The following is a 20,310-nucleotide window of genomic DNA, read 5'->3' as shown; positions in this document are numbered from 1 at the left end:
CAGGGAAGGAGGGCAATCTGTCCATAGTCACATAGCGAGCTAATGGCAAAGCTGAGACTTGAAGCCTGAGTCTGTTGAATCATAACACCCCAAGCCTGGACTGAGTAAGCATAAACAATGGGGTGTGCATGTGTGTGTGTGTGTGTGTGTGTGTGTGTGTGTGCATGCACACACACAGCCATTTATATTAGAAAGTATTCTGTGTAACATGGAGTGGAGTTAGTGATCACAGGCTCTGGAATCAGACGTCCAGGTTGAGTTCCAGCTTCACCGCTTTCTGGTTGTGTGATTTTGCAAATATTGAATGTATGGCTGTCAGTCTCCTCATCAGTAAAATAGGGAGAAAGGATAGGGTTGTGATGAGTGTTCATGAATTAATGTGTGAAATGCACTTAGTGCCTGGCAAATGGTGCTGCGGGTGTCCTTGGTGCTTTGAAAGGCTGGTTTATTTAAGAGTGACAGGGCTGTCCTCAGACAGCACAGTTTAGGGAAAGTGGACAGACTTTGGTGTTATAAAATGTAGGATGACTATGACATTTGGGACTGGTGTGGTCTCAGATATGGATGTCCTTTTACTATTCTGATCCCAGGTTTCCTCATTTATAAAATGGAAATAATAGATTAGCCCCTTAAAATTGGCAGGAGGACCAAGTGAGGGGCAGAAAAGTGGGGTAACTAGCTTTATGTCTAGGATACCGAGCCTGTCAAAGGCAGAGCCTTTGTCGATTTTACTCACAGCTGTATCCTCAGCCTCTGAATGCCTGGCCCTTGAGAAATATTTCTTGAATGGACACGTGGGAGGATGAGGGCTCTTCTGTGTGTCACACACTGTAATCTTCCCAACCCACAGTAAGGTACAAAGCCACAAAATGGGTGAGAAAACTGACGGCTGAAGCAATTACATCACTTGCCTGAGGTCCCACACTAGTATCTGCACGGGCCAGGGTTCAAATCTAGGTCCCCACTGGGCAGTTCCTGAGAACAAACATTCTTTTCTGAGAATGGTTCCTTCAGCTACTCTCCCAGGGTTCTGACTCCTTCTCCCTGACAAAGTGGGCCCACTGCCAGGACGTTAGGCCCTGGATGAATGAGTGTGTGTGTGTATTCTGAGGGTGTAGAGTTGAATCTCCGTGGCTGGAAATAATTTACCCCAAGGTATATCAGAGACCAGCATGTCCTAGGGGCTTGCTATCACTGTTTATGGTGTATCTGTGTCCCACAGGCCATGCGGGTGCAGACGGAGATGGAGCTACGCATGTTCCGCCAGAACGAATTCATGTACTACAAGATGCGCGAGGCTGCCCTGAACAACCAGCCCATGCAGGTCATGGCCGAGCCCAGCAATGAGCCAGCCCCAGCTCTGTTCCACAAGAAGCAATGAGGACTACCCAGTGGAGGAGGGGCAATGTGGCTGGGGAGCTAGGGAGAGACTCTGGAGGTGGTGGGTCTCTGGGGAGACCCCTAATGAGGAAGTTGAGGTAATGCTTAACATTGTTGCTGTGACAATTTACTGCCCTGTGTTTCCCAGAGCCATTTTGGCTCAATTCAAGTTAACTCTATCCCAGCCCAGACCAACTCCTCCTACAAATATTATTGGATGATAGGCCCTAGAACCCAATAAAGGAGCTCCAAATGTTGTTGGGTGGGGAAGCAAAATGTAGAGAAACATCTAAAGCACACTAATAATAAATGCAATTGTAAACTATATGGAGGAGGGTGCAGAGGAGGGAATGTGTCTGGTGTGTGATGTGTGTGTGTGCAGTGGGGGTATCACAGAGAGTATGACATCTGAGTTGAGGGTGGCAGGTGCCTGGAGTCTCAGGTGGCTGCTCACCCCTCTGTGTAGGTGTCTCTGGGGCTGCTGGTCTCACCTGTGGTCTGCAATAGACATGATTGGCTGAGCAGGATATGTAATGCTGTGTGGTTGGTGTGGAGTTATGAAGAGGGCACTGTGTTTGGGCCACTTAGGCTCTACTCAGAGACCTGAAACCACTTCAGAATGGTGCATATGTGGAAAAAGCTGGCTGGGGGCCTTGCCCAAACCACCTGAGGTCTTAATTTAAAGTCCGGGGAAAAAAGTCTGGGTTCCAACTAGAATTCTAGAAATATTTCTAGAACACACAGAGAGGGAATAACTCCATCACCCTTATCACCAAGCCTTGTGGTTCCCTGTGATTTTAGATAATGTCTGATATTTTTCTGGCCATTTGCCTAGTAGGATTTAAAAAATATTTTCAAAGTGAAGCTGAGAGAGAATCTTGGAAACACACATACCTGTTGATCATGGGCCCTACAGAATTGGCCCTTGGGGGCTTTATTTGGTTACATGTGCCTGGGTGGTCTTTACCAGCTTAGACTCTATCATGGGCCCCCATGAAGCTCCATTCTCAATACTGAATAATTATTACTTCCCTTGTTGAGTTTCTTTTTCTGTCATGCCCTGGGGGCTTCTGTTCTTCTCACCAGAAAGAACATTTGAATCTGGATTCTTGTACACCTGGGTTAGACCCTCTTCAGAGGTGTGGCCAATTTATCCCGATCTCCTGGAAGGCTGTTGTGATTTCCACCTAAGAAATGAGGGTCTTGAGAATCAACCAATCCCAAGATTAGCCTGTTATCCTGTTATCTTCTGAGACCCCAAATTTCTCACCAATATTTTGGGAGATCCTGGAAAAGATCCCTTCAGTTTGGGGTGTCACCAAGACTTCTACACAACCCAGGACTACCATTGACCTCAGAGCTGTACCCTACATCTTGAAGTAAATTGATCCCACCAGGTCCCATGTTTGTTATCTCTGCCTAAATGTTAGCTTCTTCATCCTCACCACGTGATGAGCCACTGTGTCCCTCTGCGCACTACCCAGTGGCTGAAAACTCTGCAAATGGGCCACATTTTTGCAAAATACTTGTATCTGACACTTAGCTCTTGTTTGAGGATTTTCCTTTCTGGAAGGTTTTACAAGAAGACTGATAGTCTTTCAAGCCACAATACCACAGGCTTAGGGACGGCACTAACCTTCTTCCAGGGATCTAACTGGCAAGTTCAAATTATCACTCTTTTACCTTCATATAAAATGTCTCCCCCAAACCTTTTTCCCTTCTTTGTCATTGTCATGTGCTAAGCCACTGATCATTTCCCCATATTCATAGTCTTTTTTTCCATCCTATCTTTCTAATATTTGTTGTCTTTAACAAACTGTGCTCTGTGTCTATGCTCCTCCTTCCCTCTCAGACCATTGGAATGCGAGTCCTTCTCCCCCTTGGAATGTCCTCTGGATCCCTTCCCCTCCTCTGACCCCCAGACTTTGCTCCATCTATTATTGCTTCTCCATCCTGGATCCTTGACATTTCTCACCCCACTGGCCTTCTCAAGTGCAATCAGTAAAAATGCTGAGAACTCTTGGATCGTAATCTTCGTGACTGAGTTTTTTTAGTTGTATAGTTATCATCTGCCTTTCTTCACTTTGCATTTCTTCTTGAATCCTTTGCAGATTGACTTCCACTCCCACTCCTTCACTGAAAGGGCTCTTACCAAGATCAAATCTAATGGGTACATTTTAGTTCCTATGTGATTTGGCCTTTCGATGTCAATCATCACTCCCAGCCCTTGATTTTGGTGACCCACTTCCCTGTGATGATCTTCTGATCTGGTTTCTCAGGTTCCTTCGCTGGTCCTTTTTCTTTCCCTGCCCCTGACATACTGACATTTCCTGGAGTTGGTTTTGTCCTTGATTCATTCTCATCTCATTCTGCCCACAGTCTCTGCATGAACTCAGGCAGGCCCTTCATTTAATGACCACCTTAAGGCTGATGATTCTCAAATCTTATTTCCTGATCTTCCATTTGAGCTCCAGCCCCACTCATCCTCTCAGATGTTCTGCAGGCCCAGCAAACTCATCATGTCCAAAGTGAAACTTTTTCTCTTTCCTGTCTCCTCTCCTCTGATCTGTTCTTCCTTAGAACACCACCCAAGAATGTCACCTCCTCCATCAGAATGTGAGCTCCTGGAGGGCAGGAGCTGTGTCCTTCTATTCATCTTCCTATCCCCAGAACCTTGCACAGGTCCTGGAACGTGGTAGGTGCTCAGTAAATGTGTGTTGAATAAATGAATGAATGGATGAACAAATGAATGAATTTGCTTACTTCAGGGCAAAAGAACCATGAAACTGTATTTTGAGTTTTTATGTTATAGCAGTCAGCAAATCCTATTAAATACTTTGTGTTTCCAAGCAAATAAGTGTGGCTTCTTTCTTTCTGACAATCTTTTTAGAGCAGCACTGTCTAATGGAATTTTCTGTGGTGATGGAAATGTATTATATCTATGTTGTCCAATACATTACAGTAGCCACTAGCAGCTTGTGACTATTGAGCACTGGAGTATGATTGAAGAACAGAATTTTAAATGTTATTTAATTTCAACTAATTTATACGTAGTTAGCCAATGTGGCTAGTGGCTACCATATTAGAGTGTGCAATTTTAGAGAAATACTTCAGTGTCGTTTCTAAGAACATGGACACTAAGAAAAACCATCTAAGTTTGTCTTTATCCCAGCTTTCCTAATCTTATCCGTGTGACCTTGGACTAGTTATTTCACCCATGCCTCAGTTTTCTGACTTCTACCTACTGCGTAAGTTTGCTGTGAGGACTTTTTAAAGAGTAAAGCCCTGAGAACCCAACCCATCATATGTGCTCAGTGACTATTATTACCTATTATTACACTTTGAGCATTCCAACCTTGCTTCTCCTGGGGTGTCCCTTCTGCCAGTTAGAAGATGAAGGTGAAGGGTAGAGGCAAGCAGGGGTGTGATGGAACTAGCTCTTATTGGCTTGGGAGAGCCGGCAGGGCACATCTCTTCCCAACTCTACATTCACCAACATCTCACTTATAACATAAAATTGGCCGTGGTGGGAATATTTAAACCATGGTAATGGCCTAACTTCAGAACACATTACTTTGCAGTGTTGTCAATCTATAAAGGAGCTTCACTACATGGGAGTAGCAAAATAGATAGCAGAAAGACCATTAAAGAAGTCTTCACTTAAACTGGGGTGAAATCTGCATCCTGAAACCTCTATTCCTTAGGGCCATGCCAAGCAAGTCTAAGACCTCTGATTACCCTTTAGATGAAGCCATCTGCCCACTGCACCATCAATGTATTGACAAATACATGTATTAAAGGGCAGACATAGCCATTGCTTGGGTGAGTCACAGAGTGTACTTCTCTAAAGGATACCAAAGGGAAAAATACAGTTGGGGGCACATACCAGAGAGAATAGCAACATTTCTTCTTACTATTTTTTTTTGAGACAGGGTCTCCCTTTGTCACCTAGGCTGGAGTGCAGTGGAGTGATCATGGCTCATTGCAGTCTCGACCTCCTTGTTTCAAACGATTCTCCCACCTCAGCCTCCCAAGCAGCTGGGACCACAAGGTGTGCACTACCACCCCTGGCTAATTTATTTATTTATTTATTTTGTAAAGTCGAGGTTTCACCATGTTGCCCAGGCTGGTCTCAATCTCCTGAGCTCAACCGATTCACCTGCCTGGGCCTCCCAAAGTGCTAGGATTACAGGTGTGAGCCACCGCACCTGGCCAAGAATAACAGTTCTGAGGGCAGTTGGAGGTCCAGGCTTCTGGACCAAGGCATGCACAGTTGTGGATAACATCCGGTGCATGAAAGTAAACAGCCCTTCTAGAAGCTCCCTGCCCCTCCTGGCCCAGCATTAATTACATTCACAACCCAGTCTCAACTGGGCCAGGAGGACTCCTCTGTCTTAGAGAAGTACAATAGGCAGCACGGCTGTAAGCCATGGTACCGTTTTGCTCACTCTGGCAGAAACTCAGTCCTCATTTCCCAGTCCTGGCCTCCCCAGCTCACGAAGCTTGGTCTGAGAACAATCTGGTCCAAGCACAATACTACAGTTCCCCAGATGTCTTTAGGAGTTGTGTTTATTTCCCATGGCTGCTGGAACAAATTACCACACACATTTTGTAGCTTAAAACAACATAGATTTAGTATCTTTCAGTTCTAGAGGTCAGAAGTCCAAAATGGGTGTCATGGGGCTAACACCAAGGTGCCAGCAGGGCTGTGTTCCTTCTAAAGGCTCCAGGAGAGCAAGCTTCTTCCTCTAAAATGCCCACATTCCTTGGCAGTGGCCCCCACTCAGCAATCACATCACTCTGACTCCCCTTCTGTCATCACGTCTCCTCTGCCCCTCCTGCCTTCCTCTTTTACTGATAAGGACCCTTGTGATTCTACTGGGTCCACTAGGATCATCCAGAATAATCTCTCTATCTCAAGGTCCTTACCTTAATCACATCTGCAAAATCCCCTTTGTCATGTAAGGTAACACATAAACAGGACTGGGAATTAGGACATGGACTGTTTGGGGGACATCACTCTGCTTACCACAGCAGTCTTGCTATCGAGTCCTCGGACCTGCCATGCATCCACAGTTGCAAGCCTCTGAGCAGAAGACCTGGGACTTGAATCCTGCAGTCCAGGTCCCTGGAGAATGAATATTCCTTTCCATACAGCTCTTTGATGGCCATGTCCAGTTTGTCTTCTTTCTCTTCCCTGTTCACCAAGGCAGGGTTTTAAAATTCTCCCTTTGTAGGTCACAGCCCTTTCTCACTGCTTCCCTTCTGCTCATCTGTGCTGGGCAGGTGTGGAATCCCTTTACAGACCCAGCACCTTTCTGGGGAATGGCCAAGAGCTGGGACAGTGCAGGGGACTACAATTTGAAGCAGCAGATAGAATTCTAGATATGTGGTTTGTGTCCGTCAGTGGCACTTATATTTGGCCTTGGTGGACACTTTCTAGCCCTTTCTCTAGGGACACTGCTCTGCACCAGGAGGCTCTGAGGAGGCGGTTCAGGACAGGCTGGTGCAGGATGGAGCCTGAACCTGTCACAGCACAGCATTTCCTGACACACAGTCATGGCCCATGAGTCAATGGAGTGCCACTAGAGATTTAAAAACAATGTGAATAAGAGCCCTGATCTGTAGCATTTGCTGATTTTGGTGTAAACACTCCCGCGAAGGCCGATGTCAAATGCCAAGCTGTATGCTGAATTGGGACCTGGGCCTAGGTGGCTCCAACCATACTGCTTGTGACTCAAGCCAGGCAATTGGACCGTTGTTGTGCAGCTCTTTCCCTTCTGAACTGGAGGAGGAGGAGTCCTTGCTGTTCTCTAGGAATGCAAGATCTCAGTTTGTGACCATGGAGGTGCTGACAATCATACTCTCTGCCGTGTGGAGAGGCCCAGGAGACCACAGCTTGTGTTGAGGGAGAAATATTGAGTTGTTATTCAGCTTTGGATCCATCTGTCCCTTCTAGTTCTATGAGCTAGTGAACCATGTTCCCCCTGCCCCATTTTTATTTTTGGCCTAACCCATTTGGGTGAGTTTCTTTCACTTGCAACTGAAGGAATTCCCTTTGTGCTGGTTTTTCTCCATTTCTCCCACAGGTCTTCTCCACTCTTCTCTGCCCTGCTTTGTGTCAGAAAGGCTGAATTCTTCTTTCTCATTTAACCAATAAAAAGCACCAGCAGGTGACTGGAATGCAGAAGAACACCCCCCACAACTGCCCAGCCAGGGGTTCAGCTCCCATTGGGTGGTTGTCCTATGGCTCTAGGTCTCCCTGGGCTCCGGTAATGCTGTCCCCTGCATTGTCTCTTCAGGTCTACAGGTGGTGGTGGCTTCCTGCAGTTGCTGGCTGGGTGCCCCAGCTACCTAATGGGTTCCCTTTACTCTAACCACATCTTTGTAAATAGTCCTTTTGCTACCACTGGCAAATCCGAATGGGTCCACAGCAGTGTGATTCTCGCCTCCCTAGAGGAAAACATTCATCTGAGGGGCATAAGTCAGAGTGAAAGACTGAGGCAAGTTTTAGAGCAGGAACGGAAGGTAAAGTACACTCAGAAGAGGACCAAGCGGGGGACTTGAGAGATCCAAGTGCCCTGTTTGACCTTTGATCTGGGGTTTTATATGTTGGCATGCTCCTGGGGCTTTGTGTCTCTCCTCCCTTGATTTTTCCTTGGGGCAGGCTGTCTGCATGAGCAGTGGCCTGCCAGCACTTGGGCGGGGCTGCATGCGCAGTGTGTTTACTGGAGTTGCGCACATGCTCATCTGAGGTGTTTTTTTCCTCACTAGTTGAAGGTTCCTAGAGGAAGGTCATGTATCAGTTAAGCTCCGCCATTTTGCCTCTTAATGCACATGCTTGAACCCACTTGCCCACATCCTGAGCTCTTATTGGGAAGCTGCTGACCACCATCTTAAGGGATTTTCTATCTATTGGGAGACTGCCTTTCCCTAGTGCTGGCTGTGACCAATTATTATTTTAGAGAGACAGTTTAACAACTACCTGACCATCACCTGATGATTGCCTGACATTCCTTGGTGGGGGGGCCCTCTCCTGTCCTGCTCACATCTGCCTAGCTATGTGTTCTAACACTTTCATTAAATTCTCACAGTGTGCCTTAGTTCTTGCTGGTACATCTTGACTGATACAACTTGCTAACGCACATCCCAGGTCTAGTAACTAGAGCCCATCGATTCTAATTCCTAAATATGCTTAAACCTTTTGCTGTGTTCCATCCTCATGGGCAGTGCTTTGGTTGAGGCCCCCAGCATCTCTTGCCTGGACCATTGCCACAGCCTCTGAATTGTCTGTCTCTATTCAGCTTTGGTCCTTTTCACTGGTCCTTGACACTGTGGCCAGAATAATTTTTTTACAAACCGTTTAGTATCATGTTACTCTTAGAGCTTAAAACCCCTCAATGATTCTCTACTGTCTTCAGGATCAAATTCAAACTCATTGCTAGAGTCAAAGGATACTCATGGTAGAGATTCTGTTCCTTCTCTGCCTCCTCTTCTGCCAAGCCCCATTTATACACATCTCCCTGTGAAGCAAATACCCTTGGATGCTTTCATACCTCCTCTGAGATGTTTTTCTAGGCACCACCCCCGCCTGGTCTGCAGCAGGGGCTGTAGCTAGTACCTACTTGCATCACAGCGGATGACACTGTCGTGCTTATGGTCCCACTAACAGTGAGTCTCCCGGGGATCACTGTATCCTCAGGGCTTAGCACTGCCCAGCCCTGCTTTGGCTGAAAGAGGCTAGGCTATGTGGAGAAGATGCATTTAATTCCACGTCTCCATGGTTTTCTAGTAAGACATGCTACAAAATCATGGGATGGTCAACACGCCTCTAACGTATACAGAAAAAGTGCTCTGAAGGTAAAGCATGGACTAAGTTAGGCAGCACCCCCGCCCCTTCCCCTGCCCACCAATCACTGTACTTACTCTAATGGCAGTGAGTTAAAAAAAAGAAAAAAAAAAGCCCACTTTTGTATGGATATAGATCCCCAAACTGGCTCTTTGCAAATCAGTGGTCTGTCATGGGGAAACAGCACTTTCTGTTGGTGGGATGCCCACAGGACAGGCAGAGAGGAGGCGTGGCGGGGCCCGAAGTGTGGGAGGGGTCAAGTTAAAAATAGCCCACACCATCAACAGCTGTTTATTCCATTTATTTAAGCAGGCTTCTGGCCCAAAGTTCTCTGGGCACCTGTACAAAATCTAAATTCAACATGTAAAATTAATTCTCCTTTTCAGGAAAAAGCACAAACAATCCCCTCAAAAACCCATAGATTTTCTCAGGGGAAGAACCCCTTTAGCAGGGAGACTGGGAATTTTGTCAGATCCCTGGAAGCTTTGCTGAGACTGAGAAGACCTTGTCTGTACTACTGTCTTCTCCCGTAGCTCCAGAGTCAAAGCACCTCGGTGCCACCGTCTCTCGGCTTGGTGGGCCAGAGCAAACCTCTTTTCCTTCCTGAGCCTCTGCATCTGCTCTCAGAGGTTCACTTTTCTGGGCACGACTGTTTCTGCTAACGATCTCAATATCCAACCCAACTGACACCCACTGAGGAATCTGAGAATGGAAATAATGACATGTTTTATTTGGATGGAATTTGGCTTGCATCATTTCATGGGCTCCTTATGAAAGCCATGGGGGAAGGGATTGTCTTGCCCATTTTACAGGAGAGAAAGCTGAGATCCACAATTATAGATTAGTTAACTAGAACCATGTCTTCATGCCCAATATTTTTACTTTGTCATCTGCCTTTAAAAAAATTTATTGCTCGTTAAAAATAACAGTTTCACAAAATGAGTTCTTTGCAGAAGATTCAAACAATATAAATGATACAAAAAGCTCTCGCCCTCCCACCAGTTCTGTTCCCAGAGGTAATGGCTATTATCTGGTGTTCTGGATGATGATGTCCAACCATTAGATTTTTTTTCTATGGGTTCACATACATAGATGTATAAACATAATTTTGTTTCATGTTTTAACAACATTTATTTGAGTGATAGTATACTGTCAATATTATTTCTAAAACTTACTTTTTAAAAGAAGTGCTTTGTCTTAGAGATATTTCCATGTCAGTACATACAGATCTACTTCATTCATTTACTCTATTGTAGGTTATGTCAGAGTATGTATGGCTGTACCACAGTTGGTCGAACCCTGTTTTTACTGAGGAGCATTTGTTTCCAGTTTTTGGCGACTACATCCTTTATACACTTCTTGTGCATGTGTGTAAACTCTCCTTAAGGGAGACACAACAGTGGCTTCACTAGGTTTTAGGGACTTCACATTGAAAATATTAATGGATGCTGTCAAAGGTGCTCCATATGGGGTTCACCACTTTATATATATATATTTTTTAATTTAATTTTTTTTTTGAGACAGAGTCTCGCTCTTTTGCCAAGGCTGGAGTGCAATGGTGTGATCTCGGCTCACTGCAACCTTTGCTCCTGGGTTCAAGCAATTCTCCTACCTTAGCCTCCCAAGTAGCTGGAATTACAGGTGCCCGCCACCATGCCCAGCTAATTTTTGTATTTTCAGTAAAGGTGAGGTTTCACCATATTGGCCAGGATGGTTTCGAACTCCTGACCTCATGTGATCCGCCCACCTTGGCCTCCCAAAGTGCTGAGATTACAGGCGTGAGCCACCACTCCCAGCCCACCACTTTATATCTTTACCACCAAAGGCAGATAACCAGGTGTTATCAACCTTTTAATTTTCTACTAGTTTGATTTTTTAAATGGTACCTCATCTTGTATCCCTCCTCCCTGGTTACTACCAGACTAAACATATTTTATATTGTGAGATGTCTATTAATGTCCCCAACCCACCTTTCTGTTGACTTGTTGATTTTCTTATTGATTTGGGGGATATTTTTATATTTTGTCTATTAACCTTTGTTATGTAAGCCACACCTTTTTTTTTGAAACTGTGTTCATGGTGTCTTTTTTACATAAAACTTTAAATTTTTGAGGTAGTCAAATTTATTAATCTTTTCCTAAATGATTTTTGCATAAAAAATCTGGTATAAAAAAGTCTTCTATAATTGGAAGCTATCTACAGTCATATCTATCTCTAACATTTCATATTTATTTATTTATTTTTATTTTTTATTTTTGAGATGAAATCTCGCTCTGTCTCCTAGGCTGGAGTGCAGTGGTGCCATCTTGGCTCACTGCAACCTCCACCTCCTGGGTTCAAGCAATTCTCCTGCCGCAGCCTCCTGAGTAGCTGGGATTACAGGCACCTGCCATCATGCCTGGCTAATTTTTTGTATTTTTAGTAGAGACAGGGTTTCACCATGTTGGTCAGGCTGGTTTCAAACTCCTGACCTCAAGTGATCCACCTGCCTTGGCCTCCCAAAGTGCTGGGATTACAGGCGTGAGCCACTGTGCCTGGCCTATTTAGCTTTTTAGTTCATCTGGAGTTTACTTTTGTAAATGGCATATCACAGTGTGCTGTTGTTTTCTTGCTCCCTGTAACTCCCGACTCTGACTTCTTACTGAAGTTATATCATTCTCTAAAGGCAGACTGAAACTCTTTCCTTCAGTCTGCCTTAGTTCTCCAAATAATGCATCTGTTTCTTCCCCAAGGCTGAGAAGAAGACTCAGGTGAGAGAAGGAGAACAAATGTATGGAGAAAATAATAGTGCGAGGCAGGAGGAACTGCATTGCAAAAACTGGTCCAGATAAAATGGCAGAGAGAGGGAGAGAGTATTTTCAGCTGAGCAGTTTGGGAAGACATCTCACAGCAGGTGGTGCTTGAATTGTGAGGGGAGTGGAAGGTTGTTTAGTTTGATTAGAATGTATATTACAGGCTAAAAGAGGTTGGATAGGCTATGATTACAGAGGTCAGCATCCTTACAGTTCACAGGCCAAATCTGGCTGCCTCCTGTTTCTATACAAGGTACAAACTAATAATAGTTTCCACATGTTTAAATGGTGGAACAAATTAAAAGAAGAGTAATAGTTTATGATGTACAAGTTATATGAAATTCAAATTTCAGTGCTGATAGAGTTTTGTTGGAACACAGCCACACCATTTGGCTGCTTTTGCACTACAATGGCAGAAATAAGTATTTGTGACAGAGACCAAATGGCCCACAGAGCTGAGAAAATGTATTCTCTGGATCTTTACAGAAAGAGTTTGCTGACCCATGATATAGGGGCTTGGATGCCAGGTTTAGGAGTGTGACTGTTACGTGCTGGACAATGAGGTAGGATGCATTATGGTTGGTGGCCTGTTTAAGGAGGAGGATGCTGTGGTGGGCTGGAGAGTTGCAGGTGAGAGTGGGGCAGGGAGGGGCTACAGGTGGCCTGGGAAACAATCCAAGTAACAAGTAATAGTTTCAACTCTAGAAGTGGGAAGAGAAGAGGGGGAATGTGAACGATTCAGTCATTCATCAAGGCTTACAGTTCTGGGTGCCGAAAGGTCTTACGAAGGTAGAAATGGCAGCTCTGAGGGGTATGAGTACTGTTATTAATTTGCTAGGACTGCCATTGTACCACAACCTGGGAGGCTTAAACAACAGAAACGTATTATCTCACAATTCTGGAGGCCATTAACCTAAGATCAAGGTGACGGCAGGGCCATGCCCCCTCTGGAGGAGTTAGGGAAGGATCTGGTCCAAGACTCTCTCTCAGCTTCGAACAGTTCCTTGACTTGTGGCAGCATAGCTCTAGTCTTCACATGGACATGTCTCTGTCCATGTGCATGTCTCTGTGTCCAAGTTTCCCCCTTTTATAAGGACGCCAGACATAGTGGATTAGGGGCCCACCCTACTTCAGTATGACATCGTAATTAATTACATTTGCAATGACCTTATTTCCAAATGAGGTCACATTCCAAGATACTGGGGGCTAGGACTTCAACATATAAATTTTGGGGGAATGCAATTCAACCCCTAACAGTTCGGCATAAAATAGTGTTGAAGGGACTCCTCCCCTTCCCCTACCTTCTGCCCCTGCCCATAGCATGGAGGGAACTTCCACTGAGCCTCCTCTGTCCACTTCTGGCGCCTCTCACTAAGCCCTTTGCTCAGCCTCCCACAGGAGGAAAAGTTTATTGGGCGGGTCAGTGTCGACCTTCCTGCACCTGTCTGCTGGTGGGCTTGTACTGTGGCTGTGCTTGTGGGTATAGCTCTCCTTTTCTGCCCAGTCTTCGTGCTCCCTGTCCCCACAGAGAGCACCCTCAAGGCCAGCCCACTGCACATCCTCTGGCTCCAGCTACTTGCCCGTGTGCCTGACTGGGAAAGGGCATTCCAGGGCCTTCCTGCAGATCTAGCCACACCTGGCTTTCCTGGCAGAACGCCTGAGTGTACAGCATGGGTTTTGTTTTCAGGGAATTACTCTTCGGATTTGACCTGGTAGTGTGGATCATGTGGATTATCAACATTTACGAAAATATATTTACGAGAATATGGTGAGCAATAGCACCATCAATGAAAAGGCACTGAGAAGAAAAGACATTTTTTTAAAACAAAGTTCACTTTATTACATTAATTTTACACACTAAAATAATATGAAATGCAGACTTGTTTAAATTCTCTTGCTGATTCTCTTGAAGACAATGTCGCCCAATGTCATGGTCTGAAAGCCAGAAAAGAAATTATGAAGTGTTCATCTGATGTTGTATTGTAAAAAACAAAATTAAGCTTAAAAAACGGCACCAAATATGTTGGCATATGAAACAATTCAAAAATTCATCTGGTTTCCTGTAGGACCGGAGGAAAGGTTGGCAATGTTTTCCAAAATCCTATGCCAAGTCTTTGTCACTTCTCCTCCTCACCTGGAAAGTCCTCCTGCCTTTGACTGAATTCTTTTCTACATCAATGTCTGTTATAGCAAGACCATCCAAACCAGCCCAATCCAATTTCTCAAAGTTTCATTGAGTACCTACTATGCACCAAATACATGTTGAGCACCAAGGATACATGTACATGGACACAACTAGGCATACAGCCTGGAAGGCAGTGGGTAGTGCATAATTGTCCTCCTAGAGCTGTGAAGCGTATAAAAACAGTGGATGCATCAGCTTTTGAGTTTTTAAGGATGTTCCCTCCACCCCTGCCAGTTCTCTTGAATGAGACTGCTGGAATGACATACCATGTCATCAAGGTGAAAAGGAGCCCCTCAGCTTCAGCAGCAATGCAATGGTTGCTGCTTGATGGGTTTGAGCCCTGGATTTACCATTTATTAGCCGATGACTTGGACAGGTCAACCTGTCTGTTGAATCCCTCATCCAGCCTCCCTCGAAGGAGACAGGAGGATTAGGTGAGATGGAACCTATCAAAGGGCATTGGCCAGGATTTACTGCAGGACAGCTCATCTCCTGCTCACCTGCTCTCCTGGGAATGTGCTGGGGTGGAGGTGGAAACTGCACATTGGGTGGTTGATGCTCACACTCTCTCTAGTTTAAGAATTTTTCCATTTGAACAGAGTGATGACAGTGCCCTGAGGCAGTGTTCTGTTGTCTGTGACTCCCTAAAGCATATTCTGGGGGCAAAGAAGAGTCAGGGGGACATACCTGCAGGAAAAACACTGCACCATTCACCCCCAAATAGGGTATAGGATGTGGTTGGCAGCCAGGCACCAAGGCTGACTGCATAACTGGACTGTGCCAGGCTTGTAAGCTGCCATAATATGACCATGAATGGGATTCTCTTTATAAACGCTAAATGGGCAAAGGCATTTATGAAGCACCCTGGGCATGCAGGGCAGGTGGAGGCCTCTGTGGCTGGTTGGTTAGTGCCGAGCAGAAAGGATTAGTGATAATGTGTGTAAACTGCCTGGGACATTATGGATCCTCAGTAAGTGCTGGCAGATACTGACCACAGGAAAGAAGTTTGGGGGTTGGAGGGTGGAAGGGTGGCATTAGGGTAAGTGAGCTGCTCCCCATGCATCACCTCCCCTCTCCCCTCAAGCACTGGGAGCCACATGCTCAGAGCACCACCAACTTACACTGGTGATTATGTCGCCGTTGAGTTCGGTCACAGACTTGATGTTTTTGAAAGTTGTCACCAGTTTATTGTCACCTTCCAAATGAACCACTGTCTGCAGGGAACAGAGAGGTGGCCTGTGAGGAAGGGGTGATGGGGGGCAAGAGCCTTGCTAATGAAGTTGCTTCTTCTGCACAGGTCTCAGCTCATAACAACCAAAATGCTCTGGTTCCTATGATCCCAAGCCTCCAGTTCTCTGGCTCCAAATAGAAGTGAGGTGCATTTAAGAACTAAATAAAATGCCTGGAGTTCTTTTATCAGAACTTTAATTTATGGCATGTGATCTAGAAATGAGCATGGAACACCTAAGTGGCCCCAAATACAAGTGCTAAAATCAAATCAAGTAAAATCTCAATTCTCCCAAGCTAACGGAGGGAGGTAGTGGCAAAATTCAAATATTGACCAGTAGAGAATACATATTTTGCTTTGGTATGTATTCTTCTTTTTTTTTTTTTTTTAAATTGAGATGAGGTCTTGCTATGTTGCCCAGGCTGGTCTTGAACTCCTAGGCTCAAGCAGTCCTTCCACTTCAGCCTCCCAAAGTGCTGGGATTGTAGGCATGAGTCACCCGCCCAACCAGGTATGTATTATTCTTCCCAGAGCGTTAACTTTTCCTGTTGTGGCCTCCTTGCAAGCCCTTATACATCCTGGAAGAGATGACAGGAACCCAGCAGGGAGCCGAAGACCCTGGGCAACATTAAACATTTTGCCTCCAAAAAGAAAATTTGGAAAAGGCCCATAGTTAAATCCCTTGACCACGAGCACATCAAGAATATTTTCCTCCTAAAATCATCCTGACCTATAATGTTCTAATTGGAGAGGCAGAAATAAAGAGTGACCAGAAGAGATAAAAAGACAAATACGTCCAGCCCAATGAACAGAGCTGTCCGCGGGGAGGAGAGAAGAGGGCTACTAGAGCATGGAGTGTTTCAGAGGGAGGAGGAGATGGGCACCCCCATTGCCAGGATCCCCCTGCCACCATCTGCCAACCACTCACACAGCCCACACCCCAGCTGTCATTGCACACCTTGAGTTGTGCCCAGCAGAAGTGATGCTGCCCTGCCCACTGCCTTCAGTCTAGGGAGGTTGACTGTTCTTATTTTACAGATGGGGTGGCTGAAGCCAGAGACTTCATGACCACCCCTGAAGGCGGGGTCTGAGCACCTGTCTGGGGCCCTGGTATTCTGGTATTGCCAGCACCTCCTTCAAGAAGTCTCTCCCTATAACCACCAGCTCTAGGTTCAGTGAAGGTCAGTTGACTTTGGGCTCAGTTAAGGGTTTTTCACAAACTCCCACTTGCCCCACTCCTGGGCCCTGCTTAGAAGACTCTTAGTGCTAGGAGCACTAGGCCTGGGAGAACCTGAGACTTAGAATCCTGCTGTATGCCTGGTTCCCCCATATCCTCCATATGGGAGAGCTCAGACTTTAGGGGCTGGAACACCCCCCAGACAGTCCCTGGGAAGAGGAGAGCAGCTTCCCTATAATATTCTTCCCTAAGAGCTGCCTTTGTCTCTCTGCTTCTCCCACATGGGAGGTGGGTTCAGAGACGGTATCTGTGGGTGGAATTGTGAGGTTTGAGCCTTGAGGAATGAGGTCCCAGGGCCAGGTTCCAAGGAAAGTTCAGCAGAAGGAATGTCCTCCTACCTTGACTTTCTCCCCTGTCATTGTCTCCAGCTCACATTCCTCCCCCACGGTGAATTCGTTTTGGATCACTTTGGACCCAGTGGTGATGGTGAACTTGAAGTGCTTCCCATTCTGCACGATTTCCGACACCCCCTTGATATCCTTCCCCTTCTGGATGAGCTCTTCCGGCAGACCTGGTGGAAACCGTCTGAGGTTTAGATATGGGCAGAGGTGGGAGTTTCATGACCGTGGTAGGTAGGTGAGAGAAACGACATGACATGGAGGGACAGAGAAGGGCACTGTGTCTCCCAAGGGGCCACAGAAACTCACTGGGGGCTTGTGAGCAGCGTGGGCTGTGGCCTCAGGAAGGAAGGGACAGTGACCTCGCCTAGCCTGCTGCTATCTTGCCAGTCAATTTATAAAAAGGACACTCTTCTGGCCTGAAGAACCGTTCCTCTTGTAAGCACCCTGGTTCTTGCTCACTCTCCTTCCTCATTCCCTCCTCCTTTGATGACTTTGCTCTTGGAGTGTGAGCATTTCATTCCCCATACCCCTGGTGACCAGACAGTTGATCTTCCAAGCTAGGTCCCTCCTGCAGGTGAAAGGGGAGCTATTGATAATCATGCCAGGCCAACACACACAAAGCGGTGCTGTGCCAGGCAAGCCTGTGTCCACCTCTGCAGTCAAGGCTCTGGAGGAAGACATACCAGCAATCCCTTGCCCTGGGATAGAGCTTTACCAATTTCAGAACTTGTCTATGCTGTTATACAAATTGAGGTTCACAAAAATTATGTGGGTGGACAGTGAGCACAGAGGGTCCTGTTGCACGAGGGAGAGATGCGAGACACAGAGGTGGTATGACTTGCCTGCAGAAGATCCTTCTCTGGCAGCGCTGAAGGTCCTTCTCTCCCTGCCTCTGCTGTCTTCAGCACCCTTCTCATTCTTGGCACCCTCCCTTGCCATGCTACACCCTTTGCTTGTAGGGCTCCCTCTGCCTGGAGCATGATCCCTGCCCCCAGTTCCCTAGACACCTGTCTTCCAAGGCTCAGCCTGAGCCTTCTCTTTACCTCCACTGAGCCATCCCCCCATGCTCTCTGTGAGCCACATCCTCCTGTACATGACCCTAGGAGGCACAGGGGTTAAAGCAGGGTCTCTGAGAACCAGTGCCTGCTTCCAATCCTAACTTAAACACTTCCTACTTGCATGACCTTGCTTGTGATTACTAAACCTTTCTGGGCTTCAGTTGCAACTGTAAATTGGGAAAACAATGGTACCCAGCTTAGTTTTTTGGCAAGGAATAGATGGGGTACTGCATATCCCATGGTCAGCACAGTCACCTGGCACAGTCAGCGCTCCATACACCTTAGGGAATGCCTTATTACCTTTATTTCTTCTCTTCTCTTCCCTGATAAGAAAATGCCTTATTACCTTTATCATCTGTCTCTCTGATATCTATGCAGCACAATGCTCAGTGTGTGGTTGGCCTTGAATCACTCTTTGTTTGAAGAATGAATAAATGCAGGAAGAGGATCACACAACGAAGTGCCAATGACATGGCCATCAATCCAGACCACACCCTAGTTCAGTGCTCTTTCTATTTGCCTATGGGGTGGCCTTGTGCGGTGAGGACTTGCTGCAAATAACTCCAGAAGTCAGTAAAATGCCCCCTAGTTTGTGTATATAGCCTCAATCTCTCCCCCCATCTCAACATTCGGACCCTAAATAGCCACTGCTGGTAGAGCCAGACCCTCATCGATGTGACCCACAGCTTTGCCTTTCAGTCCAGCACTCACCGATTGCCTTCATGAAGGCTTCAAAGTTTTCCTGGCTCTGCAGTTGGTACTTGCCGGAGAAACTCATGGTGGCGATAGAGCTCCCTCTTCACGACTGACTTGCGGCTCTGCCGACCAGACTGTCCACTGTAGGCTGTTTTATAGGGGGCTCTCTTCCCCTCGAATAGCGGCCAGAGGTCAGCAGCTGTTGATTCCTTTATGGCCAGGTTCAAACATTAACTCCTGAGAGCAATGGTCAATGATAAAGAACAGGATGGGCACAGCAAAGGTTTGCTGTAATTCAGCAAACATTAATGAATATCAGTCAAGCAGGAAGCCTTATGGCCCTGCAGCCTTTAAGTGACTCTCCACACTCCATGAAATGTGTGTATATGCATGTATGTGTATATATGCACACACGTGTATATATATAGATGTGTGCATATGTGTTCATCGGTGTTTATATATACATATATGTATTATGTACATAAAGATGTGTGAATGTGCATATATGTAATGCATATATACACATTATATGCATAAGTGTTTATATATGTCTGTACACATATACACACAAGTGTGTGGGTGCATGTGTACACACACAGAAAAATACCAGAGAATTCCTTTGAACTCAAAACCTCACCTTACTTACATAACCTTATGATCTCTTCTCACCCCCATTATTACACAAACTTAATTTTTAGGTTGTTATCAGCTGCTAGTGCTATTCTGTATTCTGGGAATTCCTCCTTGATGATTATAGGCTCCTCCACAGGCCTTTTGAGGTGTTAAAGCAGTCCATGCTAAATGGCAGGTGTAAAACATTGAGACACATTTTATTAGGCAGAGACAAGGCAGGAGAAAGTGGCACCTGCTGACTTGCTCCAGCCCCGCTGAGAAGACAGGACAAGGGATCTGGGGGGTTATGTGTAGGAAACTGGTCTTGTAGGGTTATGTGTACAGCACTGGCCTTGGGGAGATGGCCCAGCAGGGCTTCCAGTGGCGTTGGGATGTGCCAGTTTGTTGTGAAGCACAGAGAGGTGTGGTGCCCAATGGGTGCACATGTCCCAGTTCCTGCCTCTGAGGCGGCTCTTTACAAGCACCCCCTCACCCCCAGATTCTCTCCCTTCTTTGTCTGGACTTTGGAGTCAACCTTTTCACCCGCAGCCTCCAGCCTTCGTCCTCTGGGCCTCCTCTACTCTGTGGTTAGACAGATCATCCTGAAGCATAGGCTGAGTCGCACCACTGCTCCAGGCATGAGCCTCGGTGGTTCCCATCACTTCAGAGGCCACAGGTCCTGGATGGCCTGGTGTCACGTGACGGGTCATGATGGCCACCCCCAATAACACTTCCATTTCCCTATCATGAGTTCTAATTTTAGGCTTGGAAAATGACTCCCATTGCCTAAACTTCTAGCAGGGCTGCCAGCCCTCAAAAGGCAACTCCAGTCTACCTTTCCATCCTTTTTCCTTCCTTCTCCTCAAGCCACAGTTCCAGCCACAGGGCCAAGTGGACACATCAGGGGCATCCATGCCACTCTCTCTGCCCTC

General features: G+C 46.2%; 2 protein-coding genes across 3 annotated transcripts in view; one reads left to right on the top strand and one right to left on the bottom strand.

The window, feature by feature from the left end:
• The window catches only part of SMYD1 (SET and MYND domain containing 1), a 45,000-nt gene extending 40,766 nt beyond the window's left edge, over positions 1-4,234 (top strand). For both annotated transcript variants that reach the window (XM_054475758.1, XM_054475757.1), the window contains one exon: positions 1,223-4,234. In XM_054475758.1, the coding sequence (XP_054331733.1) occupies positions 1,223-1,381 (159 nt within the window). In that variant the 3' untranslated portion in view covers positions 1,382-4,234. The remainder of the gene's footprint in view (positions 1-1,222) is intronic.
• Positions 4,235-13,831: 9,597 nt separating this feature from the next.
• Positions 13,832-18,911, bottom strand: FABP1 (fatty acid binding protein 1). The gene is made up of 4 exons (XM_054475756.2): positions 18,782-18,911; positions 17,010-17,182; positions 15,328-15,420; positions 13,832-13,956 (listed from the first exon to the last, which is right to left on the bottom strand). Exons 1-4 carry the CDS (start codon positions 18,846-18,848, stop codon positions 13,906-13,908), a joined length of 384 nt encoding a protein of 127 aa, XP_054331731.1. The 5' UTR covers positions 18,849-18,911; the 3' UTR covers positions 13,832-13,905.
• Positions 18,912-20,310: the final 1,399 nt, after the last annotated feature.

The sequence above is a fragment of the Pongo pygmaeus genome, chromosome 12 (assembly GCF_028885625.2).
Source record: "Pongo pygmaeus isolate AG05252 chromosome 12, NHGRI_mPonPyg2-v2.0_pri, whole genome shotgun sequence".
Classification (NCBI taxonomy): domain Eukaryota; kingdom Metazoa; phylum Chordata; class Mammalia; order Primates; family Hominidae; genus Pongo; species Pongo pygmaeus.
The sequence above is the reverse complement of the archived record's forward strand: the minus strand, read 5'-3'. Positions and strand labels throughout refer to the sequence as shown.

Bases quoted from the DNA above. Each gene is read 5' to 3' on its own strand.
- FABP1 (XM_054475756.2), bottom strand. From the start codon at position 18,848: ATGAGTTTCTCCGGCAAGTACCAACTGCAGAGCCAGGAAAACTTTGAA. The intron at 17,183-18,781 runs GTGAGTGCTGGA...GGTTTCCACCAG, and splicing joins AGCCTTCATGAAGGCAATCG to GTCTGCCGGAAGAGCTCATC. The intron at 13,957-15,327 runs GTAAGTTGGTGG...TCTGGCTTTCAG, and splicing joins ACGGCGACATAATCACCAGT to ACCATGACATTGGGCGACAT.